This window comes from Setaria italica, chromosome V (assembly GCF_000263155.2).
Source record: "Setaria italica strain Yugu1 chromosome V, Setaria_italica_v2.0, whole genome shotgun sequence".
Lineage (NCBI taxonomy): Eukaryota > Viridiplantae > Streptophyta > Magnoliopsida > Poales > Poaceae > Setaria > Setaria italica.
This window is the reverse complement of record NC_028454.1, coordinates 38,139,631-38,164,685: the sequence shown is the minus strand read 5'-3', so window position 1 is coordinate 38,164,685 and position 25,055 is coordinate 38,139,631. Positions and strand designations below refer to the sequence as shown.

The window sequence follows — 25,055 nt, the reverse complement described above, 5'->3', positions numbered from 1 at the left end:
TCGAACTCACCGACCTATATCATTCCCGCCGTCCCGCGCTGGCGGTGGCCCGGCGCACCTCCGTGTTCGCCGTGACCTCGCGTTCCTCCGGCTGCGTCCAACCTCACCGGCGGTGAGTACCCACCGCATCCCCTCCCCCTGCTCCTCCACGTTCCCCCGTGACCCTGATTTCGGCGAGCAGGGGTCCTCCCTCCCGGCGGCCCGCAGCCCCCTAGCACGATCGTCGCCAGGTCGGTGGTCCTCCGCGCTTGTGCTCCTGCCGGCGCTCCGAAGATTCGTCCTCCTTCCCCGCCAGCGCCCGAGCTCCTCCTACCTCCCGTCGGCTCCCCGCCCTCGCTAGAGTCGTCCGAGCTCCACGAAGGTGAGTCGCCCGCCCTTCGCTCCACCGCCCACCCCAACAGCCCAACCCTATTTCCGCCTCCCTCCCTAACCTTATAGTTGTTCTTTTCCCCATTCTCGCTCGTACTTGCCCTGTTGTTGGATCTTGCCTCCAATCTGGTGATTTTCTTTTTAATTTGGCTATCTAACCCGGATCATGATTAAGGAACTGGAAAACATTTGTGTTCCTATGATTGAGTTTCAGCGCATAGACACGGATCTTAAATCTTGAACTACAAATCTTGAAAATGTAGTTGCCTACATTGACATGAAATTCATCCGAATCTTATGCTAGCACATGAATATCATGTTTCTGCAGTAGTTGAGTGATCATTGCACGCAGACTCTAGCAGGGAACAACCACTATGAACCAGTAGCAGCTGAATGTTTTCTTTTCCCCTGAAATGAAAGTGCTCTTCTTTTACAAAGAACCATCAGTAGCTGCTATGGTGAAATGGCTTACCCTGTCCTAATTATATTAGTTGGGTGAGGCAGATACAGATAAAATCTTAAGGCTTAAATGAGCATTCCTGGTTAAGGTTAACACTGACAGAGGCATGGGAAAAAAAATGCATTTCCATGATTATAGATCCTTGTACTCTCAATGCTCATGTGCATGCAGTTAGCAACCATTGTCTAGGTAGAAGCTACTAGGGTTTAGCCTTTAGCAACCATTTAGTTGATGCTGTTTGGATATCTTGTCTTCCGGTGGATCACCACTTCACCTGGTGCCTTGCGCAGAGCCGCAGAGAGGGAACTTAGCAGCACAATTATCTGTTTTATATTTTACTACTCCAGTGTAACTACCTCTACCTTGCCAACAAGTTTCATGGCCCATTTGGCCATTTCACTGTCATAAATATGCAATATGAAGTTATGAACTCTTACTTGCTGTAGTTTATCATGATTATTCTGGAGGTTCGTTGTAGCTACGGTTTTGCAGGTTCTTCGTGTCTGTATCCTGTAACCCTTCATGTTTTCTGTATGTTCGCTTGTTGTCACACTATTAAGTAATATAAACAGTTTTGTGAGCCCCTTTTGTAAGGTTGCAAGTAACATTTCAATTGACAACATTGAAATGTGGAAGACAGTTTTGTGCGTCAGAAAATAAGTATATGAATTTGGCATTGCCTCATTAGAGTGCTGTGCCAGTGCCAAGTCATACCTAATTATTGTTGGTTTCACTTGGTAACAGTCGATTTGTAGCTAAATATCAACTAGTAAGGAGAGGGAATTGATATCCGAGCATATCAATCAAATTTGATTTAGGACAGGTGGATGCAGCTGTGTTGATTTCATGGCTGAATTGGACTGACAAGTTTGTTAGCTTGATATAGTTTGTCTGAACAAATAGTGACGTTGTTGTCGTAGGTTGATTAACAGACATGGACATTTGATCAGGTAGTCGTGGAAGAACTTTGGGTCAAGGAATCATTACATTTGGTGAACCTGTGCAGCTGAAGCTTCTCCTGAAATTATTGGATTGCAACAGTCAAGCAACCAGAAACTGCAACATCAATCCATTCCTAGTTCAACAAGATGGATGTATGTAATTTATTTTTATTCAACATAATTTTACAAATGGTGACAAGATATTGCAGGAACTCTAACCACGTATTGCGTCCTTTGATTTGGTATGCGTTATTGTTCATCCAGTTTTGAATTATTTCCGAGCTAGCCTATGCCACAGGGGATCAAGCTCTCACATATTCACAGAAAATCTTAACAATTCTTTTATATAATTTTCTTGAGTAACATACAGTAGGTAGGTGCTTTGTTCAGTTGCCATTATCTCTTCCCTAGTATGCATTTTTTGTAATATGTGGACGATTTTGTTTACTGTTGAATCAGTCCTAATAATTGGCTATTTTTGCACACTGACCTTCCTTTGGTTTAGTCTAAGATACGGCATGATTTAGCTTGCCTATGCATCTTTATATATTTGTTGTTTCTAAGATAATTTGTTTCTCCTTGTTTCTTGAAGGAGGAGAGTAAAATACAACAGAGAATTCTCAAAAGAGTATCTGATGGTAGTGGTAAGTACAACAAGTTTAAACGCTCATTATAGTATGGGTTGCACACTAACAAATTAACACAATGTTAAAAACTTTATTCAGGATCTCTTATCGGAGTTCTCATTGCTGCTTCAGCTTTGTAAGTATTTGTTCAGGACCCAAAATAGTTTTTTGTTCTATTACTAATTGTGAAGCTGAGTAAAATTTCATTTCTAATTGTTTACCTTTTATTTTATCTGTGAGAAGGATTGGACTCGGTGGAATGTCTGCACATATGGTTTTCTGGGATGTGTTCGTATATAGTGTGCTATACCTCAAATGGATTGTTGTTTCACTGGTACTGGCCATATAGAAAGATTGAGCAGAACATATACATATATTGGATTTGATGGATTACCATTTCACTTACTGCTAGTACATCATGTGATTTTATTACTATGGGTTGCTTTTATTATCATGGATGCTATTTCATCGGTACTAGCCATATGGATTTCAAATTTAGTTTGCTAGTTTTATATATACTAGCAAAATGAAAAACATAATCAAAAGAGGTATCAACAGGAATGCCTACTCCTATTTTCCTATATTTCAATACTCTTGCCCTTCATTAACTATGGAAAGAATGTATAATCTTTTAGCATCGGCCTTTGGACATTCACACAAAGGAGGTTGGCAAACAATGGTTTAGCAGCAGCCCTGTTATTGCCATCTGCCCCAGTATTGCAGATGTCTCATTTCGGTAGAGCGAGGAGATTCGCACTCTGGTTTTTGGCTTTATCATTACATACCATAAATGCCCTACTGTATGTATCAAATATGGAAAAAGATCAGTGGTGCTTGTTAATGAAGAGAACAGGTTTGGGGATCACACTGATTTTTTGCTTTGGGCTTGTAATGCTACTACATCAAAGTTTTCCTATCACAAAGGTACGCTATCTAATTAACCTGAAATATATGGTTTCGTTTTTTTTCAATGGTACAGTAAAACAAGTTGGTTTAATGTGCAGGATGTTTGTATTTGTGGTGGCATTTTCGGTTTCCTTTATGTGGTAGCTGCAACAGTAACACTATACAATTTTCCCACTTGGTCTGACATTGTGCTGGGGCTGATTCATACTCTTATCACTCTCTTTATGAGCATTTTACGCTTCAGCTGCCAGGTTTGTTAACTTCCATATGGCTTTATTTCATTGTAATCTATTAGTTACAACCATGGAGTGACTTGAATTTGGTGGAGCAGGCAGGCTTTCTAAAGTTTGAGAAATTCCCCTTGCTGGTTGCTGTTCTGGGATCTATTGGTGGTTGTCTACTACCATTAGCTCCACTGCCCAAATTATCTGAAATTTCTGCATATAAGGTATTAAGAACAAATGAATTGTTATATTAAAGGGTGATTTCCGAGCACAGTAGTAAATTTAATCTTCATTGTTCAGGTTGCTACTCTCATCGGTGGACTATCCAGATTGCTCGATGTAGTATTCATAATGGGTTTAGTATCACGGGATAAGGTCAACCATTTTTTGGTTAGATTACAAGAGTTCCTTATTTGAGATTTCTCCATTATGTAAGCCATCTATACCCATACCCTCTCTTCTATCTTGTTCCCAAAGCTTTCAATTTGATGTTGAACCCCTATCATATATATTGCTGCAGCAAATACGAAAAACTGATCCAGCAATGATCTGAGCATCTACCTTTTTGTACTCCCTTAGCTTAATCTGTTGCAACCTGATTCTCATGTTGACAAAAGGAGGATTGCATGTAAAATTACTGATGCTTCACTGAATTAGGTAGATTGGGTAGCAACCAGGAAAAAAATTGTTATGTCTGTACAATGCCAAATACCTAGCATTCTTTTTGAGTTTAAAAAAGGGCTGTTTCAGGTTGTTTGGTGCTAATGGTCTGAGAGATGATAAGGAATTAAGAGTTTGCATGTGGATTTGACATGGTGGTTTAGAGATGGTGTGAAGGAGGAGCTTGAATCGCCCTGGAAGGACTGTGTGGACAAAGGTGATTGTTTCATAAATGTTGTTTTTCCATATTCTACTACCAAAACATTGGTATTGCCCTAACTGGCATTTTTTTGTGCTGAAACCATCATCTAATTGTAGCAGTTAATATCGCATCTATCTTCACATGCTCCCTTAGATCAACCAATCTGTTGCAACCTAGTTCTCATATCAGCAAAGAAGGATACCTTATAAAGTTAGCTTATACAATGCAACATATATTCATTCAATACTGGTCCTTGTTTAGTCAGATCTAAATACACTGTTATTTACAACCATATCATTAATGGATATATACCAGGCCAACTTTGGCCTTATATGCCAAATAAAGAAAGAGAAGTGGATCACCTCTTGAAACAGATCCTAGCAGCCCTTCCTATAACCAAAGGCAGTTGTTGTCTAGCACGTAGGTTATAGATCCAACCAAATTATGAACAATACACCAGCATCAACATAATTTTTAATAGGACGCAGGAAATGATTGATGCTTTACGAAATAGCTAGACCGGGTAGTATCTAACATAACCAAAAAAACTCTGTACGGCATAAGGCCAAATACCTGGCATTTTTCTTGAGTTAAACAAATCTTTGGAGCTAGCAATTGGGCATTTAGTAAGCAGAAAACCTGAAAGTAACCGAACTATGATCATTTTACTCTAATGGTATCGGACTTGTTCAGTTTTTGACTTTTTGTACTGCATGAATGTGGCCTGAAACTGATGTCTTCTCTCTGCCCACTGCATGACATCTCATGTTGTTTCCTGTTTCAGAGTTTTCTGGTGCCAACGGTCTGAAAGATAATGAGGAAAGAACGGTATATGTTGTGCATAGTTCACTTCTACTGCCAGCGGCTCGGGTCCATGCTTTGGGCATTGGCGTATACTTGCCCTTTTTTAGTCTTGTTATGGTTTGGGTAGATTGACTCATAGTTTTGCAACAACCAAAAGTTAATATGCTGCAGCTGCACGATGCCTGTGCTCCAACATACTCGGTAAGGGACATGTCCCTACACCTACTGTTTGATTACCTTGCGGAAACCATTTAGCAGAGGGGTCCTGCTTCTGAGCTTCTTCCTTTAATAGAGAATAGAGAATTGGGCAGATGAACAGCCCCAGTCATTTGGTTGCCCACGCGGAACTAATTGCCAATTTGCCATGCACCACAGCGGATCTGTATGTTCCCCGCCAGCGGCAGGCGTACTTGGCGATCTGGCACTGTGTTCTCTCGAGCACAAGTACTCATTCACAATCGCGGGGTCGTCGATGCATGGTCGACGTGAGCAGGAAAGAAAACGGAAGAAGGTTGAAGAAGACCATGCAAGTTCAATGTTCCTGAACATCTCTCCCATTTAGCCTATGCCCTATATAAAAGGTCGATTAAACCATAGCCTTGTCATTCTATACTACCATCATCACTGTCCGTGTTCCATCCCTCTGTCGCGCTCGCCATGGAGATCCGTGGCTCCTCTACGATCACCAAACCTATCCGCTCCAACCACGATGCCCTCACACTACCAGACGGTTCGAGTTTTTCCACAGTATATACGCACGTACGAACGACTCGGAAAGTCGGAAGCCACACAAATAATCTACAAATCCCGAAATTGTAAACAAAAACCCTGACTCTAACCTTCCCGGAGTTCGTGGAAATCGATGGAGATACAAGAAGAGGATTCCACTACGATCAAATCACGTTGACCTTGAGGTGAGGAGTTCGACATGTTTCCCACAAGAGATCAATCGAGAAATAAAAAACACTGACCAACTTTATTACAAGGACAAACTCTCATCCGTAAGATATGTTCAATACGAATCTGTGGTAAACTGTCTTCCTATTCACCATTTGTAAGGTCGACTGTATGAATAAAATCTTATATAATGCATATTTTTCGATTAGATTTCCTTTTACCTTTTCGTCATACGGAAAGCCGCGCACTGAGACGGCGGGTGCCCGTCCAGCATAGCCTCGCACCAGTAGAGCGTGAGCATGGGCGACCAGTCCACCGGGTTGTGCGGCACCACCAGGTCCTCGTCCAGCCTCACGCGCACCGCCAGCGCCACGCGCTCCCGCCTCGCGCGCTGGCCCTCCATGCTCTCGTGCAGCTCGTCGGGCATCCCGAACCCGTCGCCAGTGGCGACGAAGCGCACCGTCGCCGCGCTCAGCGCCGGCACGCAGAACCCCGGCAGGTCGGCGCGCGCGAGGGGGACGCCCGCGTACGACACCACGGCGCTGCCGTTGCCGGGCTTGAAGCAGTGCCGCCACGCGTCGCGGTTCCTGGCGCGGAGCGTGACGGCGAAGGTGGGCGGCGCCGCCGCGCGGTGGCCGGGGTCGAGGCCCCGGAAGCTCGACACGGTCGCGGAGACCTCGGGCGGGCGGTAGACTAACCAGCAGACAAAGGGCCCGAGGAGCGCCATGAACACCAGGAACAGCACCAGGTCGAGGTTGGGATGCCTCCGCAGGAAACGTGTCCACCAGTTCTGGTCTGAGACGAGGATGCCGTCCATGGATGCGTTCAGAGATCGATGCTGCACGGCAGTGCACGACGAGTCGACGATGGCCGATCGAGAAGATGATGGTGCGATCGAGGGAGGAAACCGGCAAGCCGACGAGACCCGGCTTTGATGGACACGTTCGTTTACAGTAGAGAGTTAGCTTTGCAAAGATACATCATCATGAGCTCTCCGGTTTATGGAGGATTATACGGACAGGACGACGGGTTGTACTCGTACTAGCTAGTGGTCCGCCGCAGGATCAATCACGTTTCACAATAGCGCACGGTTTGTGACTCGTGAGATTTATAATAAGCTGCTGTGTTTCTACTTGCATTGGTTTCTCCTGTCGATCCTAGCTTTACCTATCCCTGAACAAATTGACTGAGAATTCCGTCGTGTAGCGATCGTGTTCACGACTGGGCACGGGTCGAGCAGCATGTGTCTCGGCGTCGACCTGGAGGCGGCGGCGCGGCCGGCCGACTACTACGACATCTTCGCCGACCCGCGAGACGACGAGGCACCGCCGGTCTGGGGCTACAGGGCACCCGGCTGCCTGTCCCGCCTGAACGACGAGGACCGCATCTGTCTCCCATGGCTATTAGCGACGTGCCTCGTGATGGCGTCGCTGTTGGCCGGCTTCTACACCTACACCTACATAAGCTTCAGCCCCCCGTCCTTCGCCGTCGACCTCGCCGGCTACGGCGGCCTCGACCCGGCCCGCCCCGGCCGGGTGGTCTCGCCGGCCTTCGGCGTCACGCTCCGGATGAACAGGACGTGCGCCGACCGCGCGGACGTGGTCGTCGCGTACGCGGGCGTGGCGCTCGGCTGGGGGCGCGCGGCGCCGTGGGACTGCGAGGGGAAGCGCCGGACGAAGGACGTGGAGGTGGTGGCCAAGGGCGAGGGGGTGGGGCTGCCGGCGCGCATCCGGGACCGCATGGCGGCGGAGTGGGGGCGGTCGGGGACGCTGGAGCTCGACGTCGACGTGGTGGTCTTTGACAGCAGCGGCAGCCACCTCGCCGCCGGTGACTTCCCGCAGAAGGTGATGACCGGCAAGGTGAGGCTGGGTGGAGAGAGGTCGGAGCCATTGCCCCTCGCGTGGTATGCTTTAGATGATCTCTCTGAGTTTAGCCGCTAGCCGCTAGCGGCCATGTTCCGACCAGAGCTGTAACTTGCTGCATGAGTGTTATTTTCGAACAGCAATTGTGCTAATTTTCACCACAGATTGACTATTTGACCCTGTATATACATTCTTGATGCACACGTCCCCCACTTTTACCTCGATGCTAGATCGGGGAAGAAAGGACGACACAAATGATAATTTCAGGAAATATATTAGATTGATTGATGGTCAGCAACGCTTTTGCAGAGCAGAGGTACCGTCCAACAAGGCAAAACCTCTCGTTAAGCAGTTAAGAAATAATCACCGACACTGTCAACAACACTAGACACGGTTAATCATACAAAGACTACAAAAGGGCAGCTGGGTGTTGGAATAAGCCTGTGCTCAAATCATTTATCAGAACCAATGACAGTAGAGAACCCAGCACAACATATATCACTCTTTGCTTCGCATGTCCCAGGCTGTCAACACCAGAAAACCTGAAAGCAGCAAACAAGATGAAACACCAAGTGAGAAGCAAAAAAGACAAACCGTCTGGTGATATTGTATTTAAACTGTTTTCAAAACAAAAGCAGTAGTTCAAACTTAAGACGTTTACCCTGGCAATGATGAATTTATTGCCAAACCAAAGCCGAAAGGGTAGAGTGGGTCATAGTGCGGATCTCCCACGTTCATGGGTAGCTGGTCGACGGACTTGAACCAGGTACGGGGGAGCTTTCCAGTGAACCCATAGTCCCCAAAAAGTACATCGGCGACACCCTGACCTTCGGTTCCAGGAAGCCAAGCAGCAACAAGAGCTTCCATCAGTGGAACATATGGTTCAATCACAACGGGACGGCCAGAGACGATAACCACCACACATTTTACTGCAGAACACACAGTTCTGATCGTGTCTGGACCAGGGTCTAGTATAGTGAGGTCAGTGCTGTCGCCTACTGTTTCAGAATAAGGTGGCTCGCCAACAACAACAATAGCGAATGAGAAGTCATTATGCTTCATGAAACTCTCGTCAGGATTCTCAGAGTAGACAACAGGCGTTGAGTCAGCAACAGTGGACTTTATGGCATCAAGAATCGTCGTCCCTGCAGAGGATATTTAATCACTGCAATGAAAATATAGCAGAGGCTGCTGCTTTATGTATTTCAATTATTATGGGCTACCGAGCAAAACAAAAAACACGATATTGTGCCAGGAAGTTAATATATTCTAATTTCCAGTCAGGAATCATGTAGTTCAGTAGAACAATAGCGTCACTGTTATCAATATTTTGAGGATTATGTACACGCTATCTAGGTAAATTGTGATGTGTGAATATCTGTCAATCCTTTTTTTTTAAAAAAAAGAATATTTGTCAATCATTCATTGAAACCAAAGCAGATGTTGTGTCTGTTTCTGATCTAAAAACTGGAAATGAAGGTTTGTTAATGTGATGCATCTGAACTCTGAAGAGCGAATATGCTCATCTTTGCTTGTAGCATTTGCAGTTAGGAATACTATCTTCTAACATGTAGATGATGCTTCAACCCATGTCACAGCTGTATGGAAAATATAACTACGATGCATGCTGACAATTTAACTGGGCAATTAAGTGTATCCCATAAGCACATAGAATCAGAAAAAGAATATGTTCAAATACAGTTCCCCTAATAACTAAATACCAAATGCACATACCAGTTGTGATATCACCGCTGCTCCCCATCCATTGAATTGACCATCCTCCACATTGGTAGCCCAAATTGCTAGCATGGCTCCCAGCTACAAGGATCCTTCTAGCTTTCTTTGGGAGAGGTAAGAATTGCTGATTGGGAGGATTCCCATTTTTTAAAAGAACAAGTGATTTCCTGACAGCTTCTCTAGCTAATTCCCTGTGCTCCTGTATAAATTGAAGGACACAGTTACTAAGTTCCTCTAACATGAATCCCAACCTAGTTATCCACGAAAACTGTGTTACTATCACGACGTAACTTGAGAAAGTAGTGTGCAAAATGTGGAAGTAGTATACAGCATGTTATCAACTTACCAACCTTCTTTCCAAGCTGATCTGCAAAGCTAAGATCAGCTAACGGGTTCTCAAACAGGCCCATCGTAAATTTGACTCGAAGGATACGCCTCACAGCATCATCAATTCTGTTCATATTGACGATGCCCTTGTGGACAAGAGATGTTAGATCATCAATGTAATCAGTGTAATTGTATGGCACCATGACCTGGAATTGAGGTGACCAAAGTTTTTAAGGAAAAATGGTGAAATAGAAAACTTCATTATCACAAAACCCTATCTCCAGTAGAAGCTAGTCAACCATGTACGCAGCAGCTAGTACAAAAGCGCGCAATAATTTGCTCAAAATAATTCCACATACCATGTCAATCCCTGCATTTATTCCAGCTTGCACAGAATAAGTATAGTTTTCACCAGGAGGTGAGGTGATGCGGTCTATTCCTAGCCAGTCTGATATCACAAAACCCTGCAATCCAAAAATATGCAAAATTAAGTTTTTTATCACAGCAAAGTAATGTAATCTAAGTTGCAGATTGTTACTAACTCTAAAATGGAGTTTGGATTTCAGATAGCCAGTTACTAGATCATGGTTGGCATGCATTTTTACACCGTTCAAGCTTGAGTATGACACCATAATAGTTGCAACACCCTTTATGATAGAGTCATAATATGGTGGCATGTGAATGCTTAGCAGCCCATGTTCATCAATGATAGTGTTATTCTCATTGATTCCATTATGAGTTCCACCATCACCAACAAAGTGTTTAGCACAAGCAGCAACTTTATCCCTGCAAAAACCATAGGCTGAGGTATAGACAGAAAATTCTTTCACACTGCAAGATATTAATAACAGCTTGCTTCCCAAAACTAATTTCAATCGACTAGTACATAATGTACTGATAGGATGCTGTCAAGGCATATTAGATTATTAGTTTCACTTAGATAAAGATGCAGGTGCCTTAAGTATTGGCTTACATCTACCATACCATTTTTATCATCACTGAGAAAAGAATATCTTACTTCCCAGCTACATATGGAACTCCTTTGGTATGATTGACTGGGATCTCTCCCTGTAAACCAAGGATGATATCTGTCATCTGCTGGACAACCGTGTGATCTTCACTGTAACTCTCATAACATCTACCCCATCTTGGATCTCTGCAAACCTAAACCGAGCTATAAGAATAATTTCTGATCAATATAACTTCTAGTGAAACATACAACATGCTCCACCAAAGGTCTGATGCATAGCAGAAGCAACAAAACAGTGTGTATATATGTTCTTACTGCAATACATGGAGCAAAAGTATATTGAATGCCTGTTGCCCGCACTTCAAGAGCAGTTGCTTCACCAATCCTTTTTATGAGGTCAGGATCCCTAATAACACATTAAATAGAAGATGATTATATATCTACAGTTCTACACATATTTGTTGATAATGTTTGCATGATCTGCTAGCCAGCAAGAAACAAGCTTAGGTTGCCAAATGTATGAATTGATTTTAGAACATCGTATCTGGAATACGCAGGAGAGCTGCGTATTAGAACATCGTATCCATCAAAGCAAACTTTTAAACTGACCAACAAAAATCTTGATAAAAATTGTGGCAAAAAAATCTGTGGCCTTCTAGGAGGCATGTAGGATGCTTGTTGTATTGCAAACATGTAGTACGTAGATTATCAAAGACGCACCTTGTAGCTCCAAGACCGACGTTGTGAGGGAATAAGGTGGCATTGTAGACATTGTTATTACCATGGACAGCATCAATGCCATAAATCATAGGAATTCCAAGACGTGTTGACAAGGCACCTTTCTGGAATTCATTTACCATGCTCACCCAAATCGATGGACTGGCCTGGGGAGCAGGAACACTTCCACCACCACTTAAGATGCTACCTAGCAAACAACACAGAACTTTGGCATTAGAAGTAGCATAACCACAGACTTAGATATCACAATGTCAGTAAGGAGCTAAAGCTTTGGAGTGCTATAGGCTTCATTTGTCTTTATCTCCCAAACAGAAATCCATATGCAAGACAGCAAGCATTTCCAAACACCCTACAATATCCATGTACATTTACACAAGCTTATATAGAATTTACCTATGAAGTATTTTTTCATGACATCTGCAGATGCAACCTGCCGTTCTATCTGTGTCATCTGGCCAATTTTTTCAGCAAGGGTCATCCTACCAATAAGATCCTTGATTCTAGTGTTGATAGGTTGCTTTGGATCCTTGTACTTCATGTACTCTGCATTTCCGATCGAAGCAAAACATAGCAGTAGAAGGCACGCCCAAGAAGTATTTGAGCTTGTCATGTCCTACAGTTTCTAAAAAGTTTCTTCAGAATAGTTGATCTGATGATCTTTATCTCTGATCCTCCAGGGAATTTGGAAGAGGCCCTAAATCAAAATTTAAAGATAGGAGAGGTTACAATGAGCTGGCAGATCAGAAATAAGAAAGTGAAAGTGTATGAAGAGAGCAAACAAATTTCTTTTGAGTGACACAACAAACACGCTTCGAGACATGGCTTAATCAAGAAGTAAGGTACCTTCCCACAGGTTTTCTACAAGAAAAAGAAAAGCACATTGTGTCTGCTGTGGTACTTTACCTTTTGCAATTCAAAAGAAGGGATAACCTCTTCTTGAGGAAAAGATATTGACATCTGACATCTCCTTACAACTTTTCCTCTTTATATGCTTACCCATTCATAAAAAAGAAAGATTTTGCAGCACGGATTCACATATCAAAGTTTAAGTATCTCCATCAGTGTACAGTGCATTGGACATGAAAGAGAACCGTTTCCAGCGGGTAAAAAATAGAAGAATTGGAATTCTTATGGGGTCAATTATTAAACTGAACACATGAGGTCAATTATTTCTCAGGACCCTGAAGGGACCCAGAAACCAACCCTGTGGAAGTCAACTCAAGCACATCCCCGTCGGTCTTATAAAATACTGGCCACCCAGCACGAACAGACTCGATACAACCTGACAAGCAGTCGACAGCGCGACTCTACAGTGGCGTCCGCCCAATCCCATTTCCACGCTTGTTCTTGCAAAACAAACGGTGCCGCCACCCGCGGAAACCTCATTCGCGGAGTACTGTGGCTGATCTAGAAGCAGAGCAGCGGCAGGAGGAGGCAGCAGCAGGCGGTGGCGGGCTAGCTTGGTAGCAAGGTGGAAGAGTAAAGTTGGGGATTCCCCTTACCGCGGAGCAGCGACGGACAAAGGGCGATGCGGCCAGGGTCCGCTCCGGATGGCGAGCTGGAGCTGAGCTCGGTCGCCGTCCCCCGCTCTCGCATGCGCGCACCGGCGGCGCACCGAGGCCCGACGAGAAAGGTCGGCGGTGCGAGGTGGGGGGAGAGAGCAGCGGCGCTTGCTCACTGGTCCAGCGCCGCGCCGCGCTTTGTAGGTGAGGTGGCGGCTTCGTGTCGCCAGTGGGCCACCCCGTATCGGCGGCAAGAGGGCAGCCAGACGCAGACGTCCACTGAAGGCTGATGAACTCCCAACGGGCACACACGCCATCCCAGTCATTTCGATCTGAGCCCGCCACTCTACAAAATATTTGGGACTGTCAGGTGGAGTGCAAGCCGTAATAGCATCTCCAAGAATAGTTAAAAAAATAAAGTCTAAAAAGCTATTAGGAGGAAAAAATACCATTCCAACCAACAGTTCTAAAAAATGATCCAAAAAGAAGCAAGTGCTGCCACATCATCCATATGTGGACCCAACATTTGATTTTTCCCTCCGTGAACAGTAACTCGCGCCTTTTTTTCCTTCCAACCGCCGTTTTTTTTTTCTGTGGGATCGGGAGCGCAGGGAGGGGGCAAATTTGGCTCGAGATGGATCCAGACATCCAGTATTTGGCATGCGGAAAAAATGTAAACCAGATTGGACAACTGTTGGAGCACCATTGTTTTATTTTCGTTTTCAAAACTAGTTATTGGAAGTATTTTTGGAGATGCTCCAACAGTGGAGGTTTAAAAAAAAACCGACACAACAGTCAAGATTTTCGGCGCATAAACGATGACGAGGAGAGCAGAGCCAATCAAGGAAACGAATTCAAAAAGGAAGCACGAAAAAAAAAACTCAAGACGAATGCTGCGGATGGTCCATTTAAAGTTCAGGTTCTCTACTTCTCAGTTTATAACCCGTCAGGATTAGGTTCGCTCACATAATTGAGCAGGCAGCTTCGGCCAGATACAATTGAAGTTAAAAACTGTCCATATCAGAAATGCTAGTTATAGTCGCAGCGAACGGCTGTATAGTTAGCCTAAATACTAGCACGAAACGAAGATAACTTAAGCTTGGCGCAGGCTACACCAGCATCACAAGATCACCCGTCAATTCTCCTCTTGTGTGCTCCAATGTTCCTAAGCGGCAGCCTCGCCATCTGCGTTTTGACAACAGGAGAATAGCTTCAGTGGGGAGCAAGGGCATGCACATGACAATGGATCCGGGTTTCCAGTGTAAAATCACAATGCGGAGTTCGGGTTACCTTCGTTGTTGTTGCGGTAAGGCAAGCTGACTGCCACCCACATATCGTCGCTGAAGGGGAGCATGGTTGCGCCTTCAGGGATAGCCATGTCAGTGTTGCGAGGGTAAACTTGGATTCTGTTGGTTAACATGTAGCAGCCGCATCCGTCGGAGCTGACAGGCATGGTAGCAGTTGGCACGGTGAGGCTAGAGGTACTGGTTGGGGCTACGAGGGGTGAGTGACCATTCACAGTCGGTGTGTGTTCCAGGGATGAGTCTGTTGCTTCAACTTCTGAGCTTGCCTTTGGAATGGGCGGTTCGCTGACTTTCAGAGATGAATCCATGACTTCAACTTCTGTACTTGGCTCTGGAATGGGTGGTTCATACTCTTGCAGAGATGAGTACATCAGTTCAAGTTCTGTGCTTGGTTCTGGAAGGGGCAGTTTGTCAACTTTCAGAGACGAGTCCGTAACTTTAACATCCATGATTTGCTCTGGAAGGGACAGTTTGTCAACTTCTGATGATGAGTCCATTACTTCAATGCCCATGCTTGGCTCTGAAAGGGGCAGTTTGTTAACTTCTGGAGATGAATTCATTGCTTCAACTTCTGTGCTTGGCTCTGGAAGGGATAATTTGTCAATTTCCAGCTTTACAGATTGAGCGTTTTCATCAATAGATTGTGTTGTAGCAGCAACAGGAAGTCGGTTAGCAGAGCCAGCTGATCTAGCATCATGATTTACTGCGACATGAACATAACATGAGCTAATGAATGAAAATCAAGATTACATGGAGAAAACACAATATCACCCAAAGGCAAATACATACAAAAATTTTTTTACACAGATTGCAGTAGTAAACATGCAACACACAATATCATGTACCATGGATGCAGAAAGAGATATGACCAACCAAAAGTTAATGAAGGCAAAGTTGATATGATCCAAATATACTGGTTCATATTTCTCTCTCTCAATGGCCATAACATTGGATGACTGGTTAAGGAAAATATAATCCAAATTTTATTTGTGGTTTAGAATATCAAATTTCAGGGTAATATAGCAGCAGAGCCACTATGATGCCACAATACTGCAGGCTATCTCAGCTGGAGGCCATACGTCCCAGACCCTAAGAACTGAAGCTAATCCAAGTGTTTGCAAGAACTTGCTACTTTATGTTTTAAACCATTGTTGACACCAGCATGTGAGAGAAGTGACTGGGAAGAAAAATGAAGACAAGTCTGGGGTTCAAACCCAAGATGCCTTACATTCAGAGCTCATACCTTCCCGCTGGTCCAGGAGGTTTTGTTTGGCCATTATGGCTTGTGTAATTCTACCAGGACCCACAGGTAAGGCCAATAAAATTTCACTGCACTGTTGTGTGAGTTCCAACACGTGTTTGCAATTTACAAATATGCCCTAAGCAGCAATACTAACTAACTGATAGCATGCTCGTAACATAACAAATGCATGATCAATGTAGTTTAAAAAATCAAAACTCACCAAAGTTTAAAGCAGAAGAAATTAAACCCCGGATATGGACAGCAAAGAATCTGAGAGGCTAAGAAATTGATGCCATAATTGAAATTTGAAAGACCACATTCATAAACAGGAATGTGAAAAGCTGGTTTAGAAGAAGCCTAATACTAGAGACTAAGGAATATGAAAGTTCATGTACTTGCATTGGTAGTTTACATGTAAACGGAACAAAAGGAACGTAACCAGAAAACTCACTAGCATCGAAGTCATTATCCTTGCCATGCGTTGCTGTTGATACAACGGGAACTTCAGGTTCTAGAATCTTGATCTTTTGTCCAGAAAACAGGTTCTCAGTTCCTTGTTGCTTGGAGGATAGAATCTTGATATTTTGTCCAGAAAACAGGTTCTTGGTTCCTTGTTGCATGCATGATCCTCCAGGTACAGCAGAACAAGCAGAGCCTTTGTCCCCTGAAAGGCAAAAAAAATGTTGCTAAATGTATGTGAAACAAGTTGCGCATAGATGGAGAAAACTGTGAACTAGACAAGTCTTAACAATCACGCCATGCATCAGTAACTGCTACTGAGGCTATGAATTTGGTAATCAAGGGCACATTGATATATGTTGTACAGATAAATTATAAAAAGTAGTCATATATAACTCTAAGACTCTTAAGAGTCAAAGTTAGTCATGTTGAGGCCTTCTCACCTTTTTCTAAAAGGAAATTATCACACATATAATTCAAACATATCAGATTATCAGCAGTGTCAGTCCTTAATACATACAGCGCATATAACAGCCAGCAGGCATATTGTGGGAGTGTAATAATAATTGACAGAACTAGTTAGATTTTAATAAGAATGAAGCTTTCAAAACATAAATGCCATCGTTTGATCCAATGTAATGAGTAGAAAGATACTTGCAAAGTTATAGCTATGGAGACAGGTTTGTTCGTGATGTGAGTAGCTTAGTGACTTACTGTCTTTGAAATGTTGAAAAGCAACCCTAGCAGCATTCATCTCTGCTTGCTTCTTAGTGTTCCCTGGCTCTCCCTGAAAAGTTGTACCTTGAATTTCGACAGTTGATATGAAGGCAGCAGAATGATTTGAGACATCTGAAGTTGTAGCGTAGACAGGCAAGGGAAAGCCTTCTTTCTGAGCCAGTTCTTGTAGAAGATTCTTATAAGATACTGATGGAACCTGTAAAAGGTAGAATGATTCATTTAAGTTGATATAACTAAAATTTAGCAGATACCTTGTAATAATATTTTTTTGGCTGAATGTGTGTTTGAGATATTAGAATCTAAGAGCATTTAATCAATAGAAGCAGATGCATAGTAAAATGGCCCTTGCATTGTTACAAAGCAATTAAAGAACTTTAGGTCATATTTGAAGTTACATTACGAACTGTTTTGCTTCAGGCTAACTGTTAGGCACCTGCAATGGTTGCATTACTGCAATTTGACCGCCAAGCACTTTGAGATAATATTTAGAGTTTACTGCTTCCACATTTTCTCAAAAAGTTGAACAGCAGTTCAGGAATGATAATATCCTTCGGAATAGGCAGTCACAGATGCAAGTAGAAGTTTTAGAAGCAGGCAAAGTTTATGCACAACGAGATATGCTAGGTAGTTGATATGGTAAATGGATCACAGTTCTACAATTGTTTATGGAATTTCTAACACTATTCATCTAAACGACTAAACCCTAGTATCTGCACAGTTGGATCATGGTTTCAATCTAATAGAACTGTAACAAAGGGTTTAGTCCTAAGCAAGGTTAGGCTAGAGATGAAGCCCAACAAGAATGACAAACCATAAACAATAGAAATAATGTAAAATTAGTAACAAAACGGACATTTCCTTAGCAAGCAGAAACGAAATGGAAGCAACTTCTTCAGGCTTTAACACAACTAATACAGTAATAGCTTCACCTGGAAAGTAAGACCCAAGAACTAGCAAGAGACTTAACTTCACAACTATATATATGACTTATTTGCCAACAGATACGAAATGGCATGCATTTAATACATTTGCACACCTGAATGAACTAAAAATGTATTAATAGAACATTATAAAAAGTTGCTTTGATATAGGCCAAGATGTCAATGGACCCAAATGAACGTGACAATTGAAGTTGGTTTACTAAATGTTAACTGACAGAAAACATAAACGCTGAAGGGTGTATATGTGAGGTGGTGCTAACTTAATGCTCCAGAAGTGAAAAAGAAAAGAAATGTACTGACCAGCGATTGCAGTGGTGGGCTTGCTTCTTTAGGTAAGGACATCAGAGCAACTTCGGCAGCAGCAGTTTCAGCTTCTTTCAGTGTGCGACAGTATTCTGGGCTCTCAAATGTTTGCCCATCTATGGTTACTTCTGACTTGAATAGAGCTGCATGAAGAGAGCCTCCATAAATGGTACGATATGAAGGCAGCTGTTTGCCTCGCTTCTGAGCATAAATTTGTAATCGACTCTTGTAAGGAATCTGGGTCTCTACATACAATAAAAAAATAGCGAGTAAGATAGATAAAGCAAAAAAAGCATTCTTTTCCTTTTTTTAAATGAGCACAAACATTTCTAGTACCATGAGAAAAGGATCTTTATAACATGAGAGAATAAATTACTTTAGATTCCAAAGGACATGGGTAAAGGACAAATCAACTACTCAGACATAAAAAGAACACAATAATAATTTTCAAGGAAGGACATATGGACCACATTATGAATATTCCTGAGATGCAACCATGTAACTATTTTACTAAACCTATAGACAACTTGTTCCTGCATTTCTTAAATTAGTTCAACACGACTTCTGTGTGAAGTTCATTATGTATTCAGCGATTCACGTGGTACTTCTGCTATATCCATTATACAACAACCAGATTTTTATCTTCATGGTCAACTAGGTACAAGAATCGCATGGCGTCCTTGCAAAATCAAGTGCCATCAATACGAAATCAAAGAATACATTGTGCTGGTGAGCATCTTCCTACATGAATGCCTGCTAGCAGTACTCCCATTGTACTAGTGGTAAAATGAAAAAAGGGATCATTTTTCCTCTATTGCAACCATAATATTTGTATCGCTTGCATGTAAACAGTTTTAATCTGCTAATAAGTTCAACTCTTCATCAGTTCATCTGATAGCATACTTTCAGATGCTAGGCAACCAAATGGTTCAAACCTCGAAGTGATTCTTAACACGTTGCTCAGGCACCAGCATGAAACAATTACATGTACCCCATTTAGAACTCGGAAAAAAAATAACGAAGGGTACGGAGATCCAATACTACCACGCGACCATCCAAGGATTTTTTTTCAATTTTAAAAGGGAAAGAAGCAAAGTATTTCTAGAAGAAAAAGGGGGAAACTATGGCATGGGGTTACTAGATGGACTGATGGGGAGGAATCTTAGCAAGAAGACGAGGAACAAAACCCCCTATTTTACCTCAAAACTGTACTGAGCCAAACAGGCAACTCACCGGGCTGCGGAGGCGCTGGAGCGGCCGGAACCGGGACAGGGGCCTCGGCCGGGAGCGCGGTGAGGTGCTCGAAGGCGGCCATGGCGGCGAGGTTGTACGCCTCCTTGGCCGACCGCGCCCCTTCGTCGGGGGAGCTGAACTTCTCGTCATGAACAACGACGGTGGCGCGGAAGAGGGGCACGTGGTCGGGGCCCTCGCGGGTGTGCTCGTACACCGGCGGCGCCCACCGCCGCCGCTGGCACAGCTCCTGCAGCCGCGACTTGAACATTTGCGCGCAGTCTGCTGCTGGTCTGCTCTGATTAGGGGTTCTCCTCACTGCTGTGAAGAATTGCTCGGGGGCTCGCTTCGATTGGACTCACGAAGTCACGAGTGTTGGGTGCCTCGCCTCTGCCGTCGTCTCCTGCCTTCACGTTTCTTGCCTTTTCGATCGAGGGAGATGTCGCGGGTGGTGTTTATGTGGGCTGTGGCCTGTGGGGCACCCCGTCGGACGATTACGAGAACTGCAAAGGTTTACAAGAGCATCTGGAATATAGGTGTCCATCAGCTCGTGGCCCGCCTGCCCAGCACGGAGCTTGACTTTTTGGCCTGGCACGGAGGGTTTCGGGCCCAGGCTGGCCCAGCCTGGTACGTGCCGGGCGTGGACCACCACCCCGGCACGACAGGCGGCTCAGCCTAGTACGGTGATAAGGAGCCGGCCTGTTAAAGCTCGTATAAATACCAACAGTTCAATACCAATCGGTCAACTCTAACCATATCTCCTCTACCCCACCACCACCCTTCCTTTCCCGGTTCCCATTCACCATCTCCTCGTGACCCCGCCGCCTCCCCTCCAACCTCCCCTCCGCTTGCGGCCTTCCCTCCAGCGTGCGGTGCTCCCTCCCTCCCTTGCATCCTCCACCGTCGTCGGCCGCCTCCCTCCCTCGCGGCCTCCTTCGGCGCCGTCTCCCTTCCTCGCCTCCCTCCACCGCCGCCAGTGGAGCGGAGAGCTGCGGCGGCGGCGCGGGGGCCAACAGCAGTGAGGGGTCCGGGGGCGACGCGGTGGCCCGAAGCCGGCCGTGCTCGACGGGTCCGCCCGGCACGAAAAGGCATTGCGAGCTTGTGCTTGGGCCCTCGGTGTAGCTTGTGGGCCAGCACAGCCCGACATGAAAAATATAACGAGCCTTTCTGAGCCCGGACCGAACCGGGTCGGATGGCCCAAATGGACAACTATAATCTGGAATGAGAGGTAGCCTCGTGTCTTTCGATTTTATTAGGAGAGAAAGATCTATATGTCCTTTCTGTCAAATCTTGAGACTTTAATCGGGAGATCAGCTTGATTGGGAGGAGATGGACAGCAGGTGTTGCTGCTCTGCTATGAAAAAAATCAGAGAGGAGGTGGATGTGAGAGGAAGAAAGTGCTGTCCAGTTGCTGTTTCGTTCGATTCGAGGATTTGGTAGCGTGAGAGAGATAGAGCTGCTGGTGCTTGGATTAAAATGTCGTGCGGTGGTGGATTTGATGCGGGACGGTCGCGATGGCAGCACGCAGGGCAGCGGCGGGTGGACCGGCGGCGGCGCGCGAGCACGCGGGGAGCAAACCCACACGGCCAGGCGGACTGGCGGTGCCGTGTGGGGAGCGGCGCGGCGGGCGGACCCACATGCTCAGGCAGACCGGCGATGAGCGGCGAGCAAAGCGACAGGAGGCGTGGAAGGGGAACGAGCGAAGGATTTCCCGGTGGTGGATGCAGTGGTGGGGAGGAGCGGGTGCGGCGGCGTGAGGAGGTGCGGTGGCGGTGGCGGCAGCGTGGGGAGTAGAGAGTGCGGTGGCGGCGGGAAAGGAAGCGAGCGAGCGAGCCTGAAGGGAGGGTTCAGAACGGGTGGGAAGGACAATAAACGAGGGGCAGAGGTGTCCTTCAGAGCTTTTAGTCCACTTTAGTCCACCTCAGGGACTAGAGGACTAAACGATTTAGTTCATATTTTAGTCTTTATGTTTGGCACTTAGGGACTAAAAGGGGTCAAAATGGATGGACTAAAGTTTAGTCCACGGTAACCAAACAATCCCTAAATATAGTGTATATCTAGTTGCATACAAACATCTATGAACTTAGAAAAGCCAAAACGACGTGAAATTGAAATGGAAGGAGCAGTTTATAATAGAAAACGTGACATGTGTCATTATATTTGGGAAATCTTATGGACGATCATTTGTTTCGTGCTATTGTGCTAAGGTGAGATGTGGCAAGCTACTCCTCGTAAAGTTTAGTCATTTATTAATCTTTATGAAGGCTAGTCATTTATTAATCTCCGCAAAATCTAGGCACTTACTCCGAATTAATCTAACAATATACAAAACAATCCTCTATCCTACAAAGAGTGTTCTTTTAGAGTTCAAAATTTATCCCACAAAAGAGTGCACTTGTGGCTTTTGGACCAACTAAATTTGATTATATGCACAATTGATTGCCTAGAGTTTTCTTTAACCAAGGTGCATGTGCATTTAATTGACGATTTTTTTTCTTTCCCAAGATGCATTTTACCTTTCCAAGATGCATGCACATTTAAAATCCTATTTTTTTTCTCTTTCCAAGATTTGATTCATGTTGATTAACTGCTTTAATTAGGGGCATCTGTGTCATTTCTCATGGATACAGATATGTTAAAAAACCTAAAAGTGCGCTCTTTTAGTGCCCTCTTTGCAGACGGAGGGAGTAGCAAGGAAGAGGAAATGAAAAGGGAAAAAAAGATTGAAGATTAAGTATGATTGTTAAAATATCAGTTATGTAATTCTTTCATACCATTTTATGATTTTACGACTAAAATTAAGGGACCTTATTCTATGTTATAATCAATATACTACTTCCTTCGTTCCAAATTATTAGCCATTTTGCCTTTTTACAAATTATTAGCCATTTTGCCTTTTTACTATTTATGTAGACAATAAACCTTATAGATGAAACTTCTCTCTCATATGATGTAACTCTCCTTATCTCTCCTCGTAATGATCATGCTAAGTCAGCAAAATTGCTGACGTGTCATAAATTTTAATGTTATGAAATTCCTACAAAACTTTCCATTGAAACTAGCCTTAATGGAGAATTTCAACCTAGGTTTATTGCTTAGACGTGTGTACAATCAACGTGAATATTGACACACGTGCATTCATTTTCACAATAATTAACTTGTAAAAAGGAAAAGCCTAATAGGCAGCGTGCATGATACGATGATGGCAATGACATGCGCAGCCAGGATGTAAATTGACGGTATGTCATTGGCAAGTTGTTGCAAAGTTGTTCGGTTTGCACAATGGGCAAATTTGGAAAATTGATTGTGTCTCTCTAAAAGCGCTTAACCTGCAGGGACATGATGGTCAATTTGCAAAGATATCTCGACTATAGTCAGTTGCATTTCCACAGCTACATTCTTATGAGTTAGATGCAAATAAAACAAAAATCTAGACACACATGAAAATAATAGATTACGGGGTGTTTGGAAGACAGGACTAAACTCATAGGATGTTTGAACACTAATTAGGAGTATTAAATATAGGCTAATTACAAAACTAATTGCACAACCCCTAGGCTAAATCGTGAGACAAATCTATTAAGCCTAATTAGTCCATGATTTGACAATGTGGTGCTACGCTAATGATGGATTAATTAGGATTAATAGGTTCATCTCGTGATTTAGCCTAGGGGTTCTGCTATTAGTTTGGTAACTAGCTCATGTTTAATCCTTCTAATTAGTATCCGAACATTCGATATGACAGAATTAAAGTTTAGCTCCTGGTATCCAAACGAGGGCTACAGCCACAAGAATTTCTATTTCCCCAAGACGTTATGCGAGAAAACATCTATGGTTGGACTGCCGCCATCCTGATCTTCCCGCTGCGGTTGCTGCTGCGATGGTACGAGAGGCGGCGGCAAGCCCCTCATCGCGGGCTCAATGTCTATGAAATCCACCGCCTGTGAGAGAGAGCCGCAATTCACCATTTGGCTCGTCGGCGACGCGGCAGAGTAGGCAGGATTCACCGTCGCCAGGGCCAGCCTGCGGTTGAGGAGCTCGGTTTGCGCCATGGAAAGCTCGGCTTGGACGAGAGCTACCTGTTGTGTGGAGCTCTGGTTAGAAATAGAATAAACATTTTTTTAACAAGGAACAGATCGTGCCAGAGAGAATGTAAGACGAGTTCGCCGATGATACATTGCACAAGAAATTAACCTGGTGCTGGAGGGCAAGGATGGTGCCGACGCAGCCGTAGACGGGGTCGGCGATGCGCGCCTGCGCCTCGTAGCAGACGCTGCTGGCCGCGTCCCGGCGCAGCGCCACGGGCACCCGCGACAGCATCTTGGCCACGTTGCTGGCGCCGAACACCTTGTGCACGGCCGCGAACTGCGCCGCGCCGGCACCGGCGCCGTGCTCCCTCACGCTGCCGCCCCCGAAGTGCGGCGCGAACACGCACCCCGGCACGCACCGCCGCCGCAGGAACTTGCACGCGCCGCACGGCGCCCCGGCGGCTCCCCCGGGCGGCGCCTCCTCCGCCTGAGCCTGAGCCTGCGCGTGGGCCGGGCCCGCCGCTGCGGCGGGCGCGGCGCCCGCGCGCTTGCCGGGCGGCTGCATCGCGCGCGACATGCATGTGAGCTCAAACCGAAGGCGCGAGCAGCCGAGCAAGCACTGGCGGATCGCGGCAATTGGGCGCGCGATGACGGCGCGCTAGCTAGTACGGAGTACGGAGTACTCGTTGGATGGGCACGCAAGATTTATGAGCTCCGAGTCGCTCGGGGGGTGCACGCTGCTCGCGCGGGTCGGCGCTTGCGGATTTCACGGGGCGGGAACTTTGAGCCGCCCGTTCGGAGTTCAAAGGCCCTATTTAGGAGGGTGCTAAAATTTAGTCCTGAACTAAATTTTAGTTCTCTCAAAAAGAGTGCTAAATTTTAGTCTTTGGGGGTGTTTGGGAGGGAGGCTAAAGTTTAGCAACTGCTATGCCAAATGACCCTTTTACCCTTGAAGCGGCATGAGCCAGAGGTAGTGGATCTGCAGCATCATGTCGGAGAGCTGCTGCGCGTCGACGGCCATGTAGTGGACGATCATGCTGAGCCCGTGCCGGATCTGCATCCCCAGCTTCTGGCAGCGGGAGGGACAGGACGAGTGCTGCCACCGCGAGCGCGTCGCTGGGGAGCGTCGTGGCGCCGGCCCGGACAGCACGAGGCGATGGCCGGCAATGCCTCCTACATGGCCCTCACCGTCAGCATCTTCTCCACGGTAGCGGCCATCACGGCGCCGCCAATATCCTCCGTCGCGGGCGGGGCCGGCCGGAGGTCGCGGCGGCGGCGGCGAGGTGGAGGTGGCGGGGTCGGCCGGAGGTAGCGGCGGCAGCGGCGGCGGCGAGGCGGAGGGCGAGGTGGAGGCGGCGGGACGGCGCGGAGGTCCGGGCGGCGGTTCAGGCGGAGGCGGGGAGAGAGAGACAGGGGGAGGAGAGAGAGGGGAGGGGGCAAGGGGGAAAGTGGTCGGGGGACCACTTTTTAGTCCATTTAGTCCATTTTAGCTACCCCCAAGTGACTAAAGGATTAGTGGGGGGCTAAAATTTAATCCACCAGTTTTAGCTCACCTGTTTGGGAGCATAAGTGACTAAAATGAAC

At 45.5% G+C, this 25,055-nt stretch overlaps 3 protein-coding genes and 1 long non-coding RNA gene across 5 annotated transcripts; 1 reads left to right on the top strand and 3 right to left on the bottom strand.

The window, feature by feature from the left end:
- Positions 1–1,786: 1,786 nt before the first annotated feature.
- On the top strand, positions 1,787–5,362 carry LOC111257443. The gene is made up of 9 exons (XR_002677974.1): positions 1,787–1,923; positions 2,363–2,414; positions 2,496–2,532; positions 2,640–3,320; positions 3,401–3,553; positions 3,634–3,750; positions 3,827–3,957; positions 4,277–4,403; positions 5,173–5,362. It is a non-coding gene; the product is annotated as an uncharacterized LOC111257443 (long non-coding RNA).
- A 2,844-nt stretch (positions 5,363–8,206) lies between these two features.
- On the bottom strand, positions 8,207–13,613 carry LOC101770565 (beta-glucosidase BoGH3B). The gene is made up of 11 exons (XM_004970068.3): positions 13,226–13,613; positions 12,117–12,417; positions 11,706–11,910; positions 11,301–11,391; positions 11,034–11,179; positions 10,558–10,801; positions 10,375–10,479; positions 10,039–10,221; positions 9,686–9,887; positions 8,613–9,096; positions 8,207–8,493 (listed from the first exon to the last, which is right to left on the bottom strand). The coding sequence occupies exons 2-11, from the start codon at positions 12,331–12,333 to the stop codon at positions 8,361–8,363; spliced, it is 2,010 nt and encodes a 669-aa protein (XP_004970125.1). The 5' UTR covers positions 12,334–12,417; positions 13,226–13,613; the 3' UTR covers positions 8,207–8,360.
- Positions 13,614–14,101: 488 nt separating this feature from the next.
- Positions 14,102–19,925, bottom strand: LOC101769909 (double-stranded RNA-binding protein 1). Of its 2 annotated transcripts, none has more exons than XM_004970067.2 (6): positions 19,447–19,925; positions 18,211–18,458; positions 16,946–17,165; positions 16,224–16,436; positions 14,516–15,112; positions 14,102–14,410 (listed from the first exon to the last, which is right to left on the bottom strand). In XM_004970067.2, exons 1-6 carry the CDS (start codon positions 19,712–19,714, stop codon positions 14,391–14,393), a joined length of 1,566 nt encoding a protein of 521 aa, XP_004970124.1. In that variant the 5' UTR covers positions 19,715–19,925; the 3' UTR covers positions 14,102–14,390. The 2 variants fall into 2 exon arrangements, with proteins under 2 accessions (XP_004970124.1, XP_004970123.1); XM_004970066.2 differs by having other exon boundaries at positions 14,516–15,232; positions 19,447–19,924.
- A 3,282-nt stretch (positions 19,926–23,207) lies between these two features.
- On the bottom strand, positions 23,208–24,048 carry LOC101769505 (LOB domain-containing protein 4). The gene is made up of 2 exons (XM_004970065.1): positions 23,638–24,048; positions 23,208–23,522 (listed from the first exon to the last, which is right to left on the bottom strand). Exons 1-2 carry the CDS (start codon positions 24,046–24,048, stop codon positions 23,241–23,243), a joined length of 693 nt encoding a protein of 230 aa, XP_004970122.1. The 3' UTR covers positions 23,208–23,240.
- Positions 24,049–25,055: the final 1,007 nt, after the last annotated feature.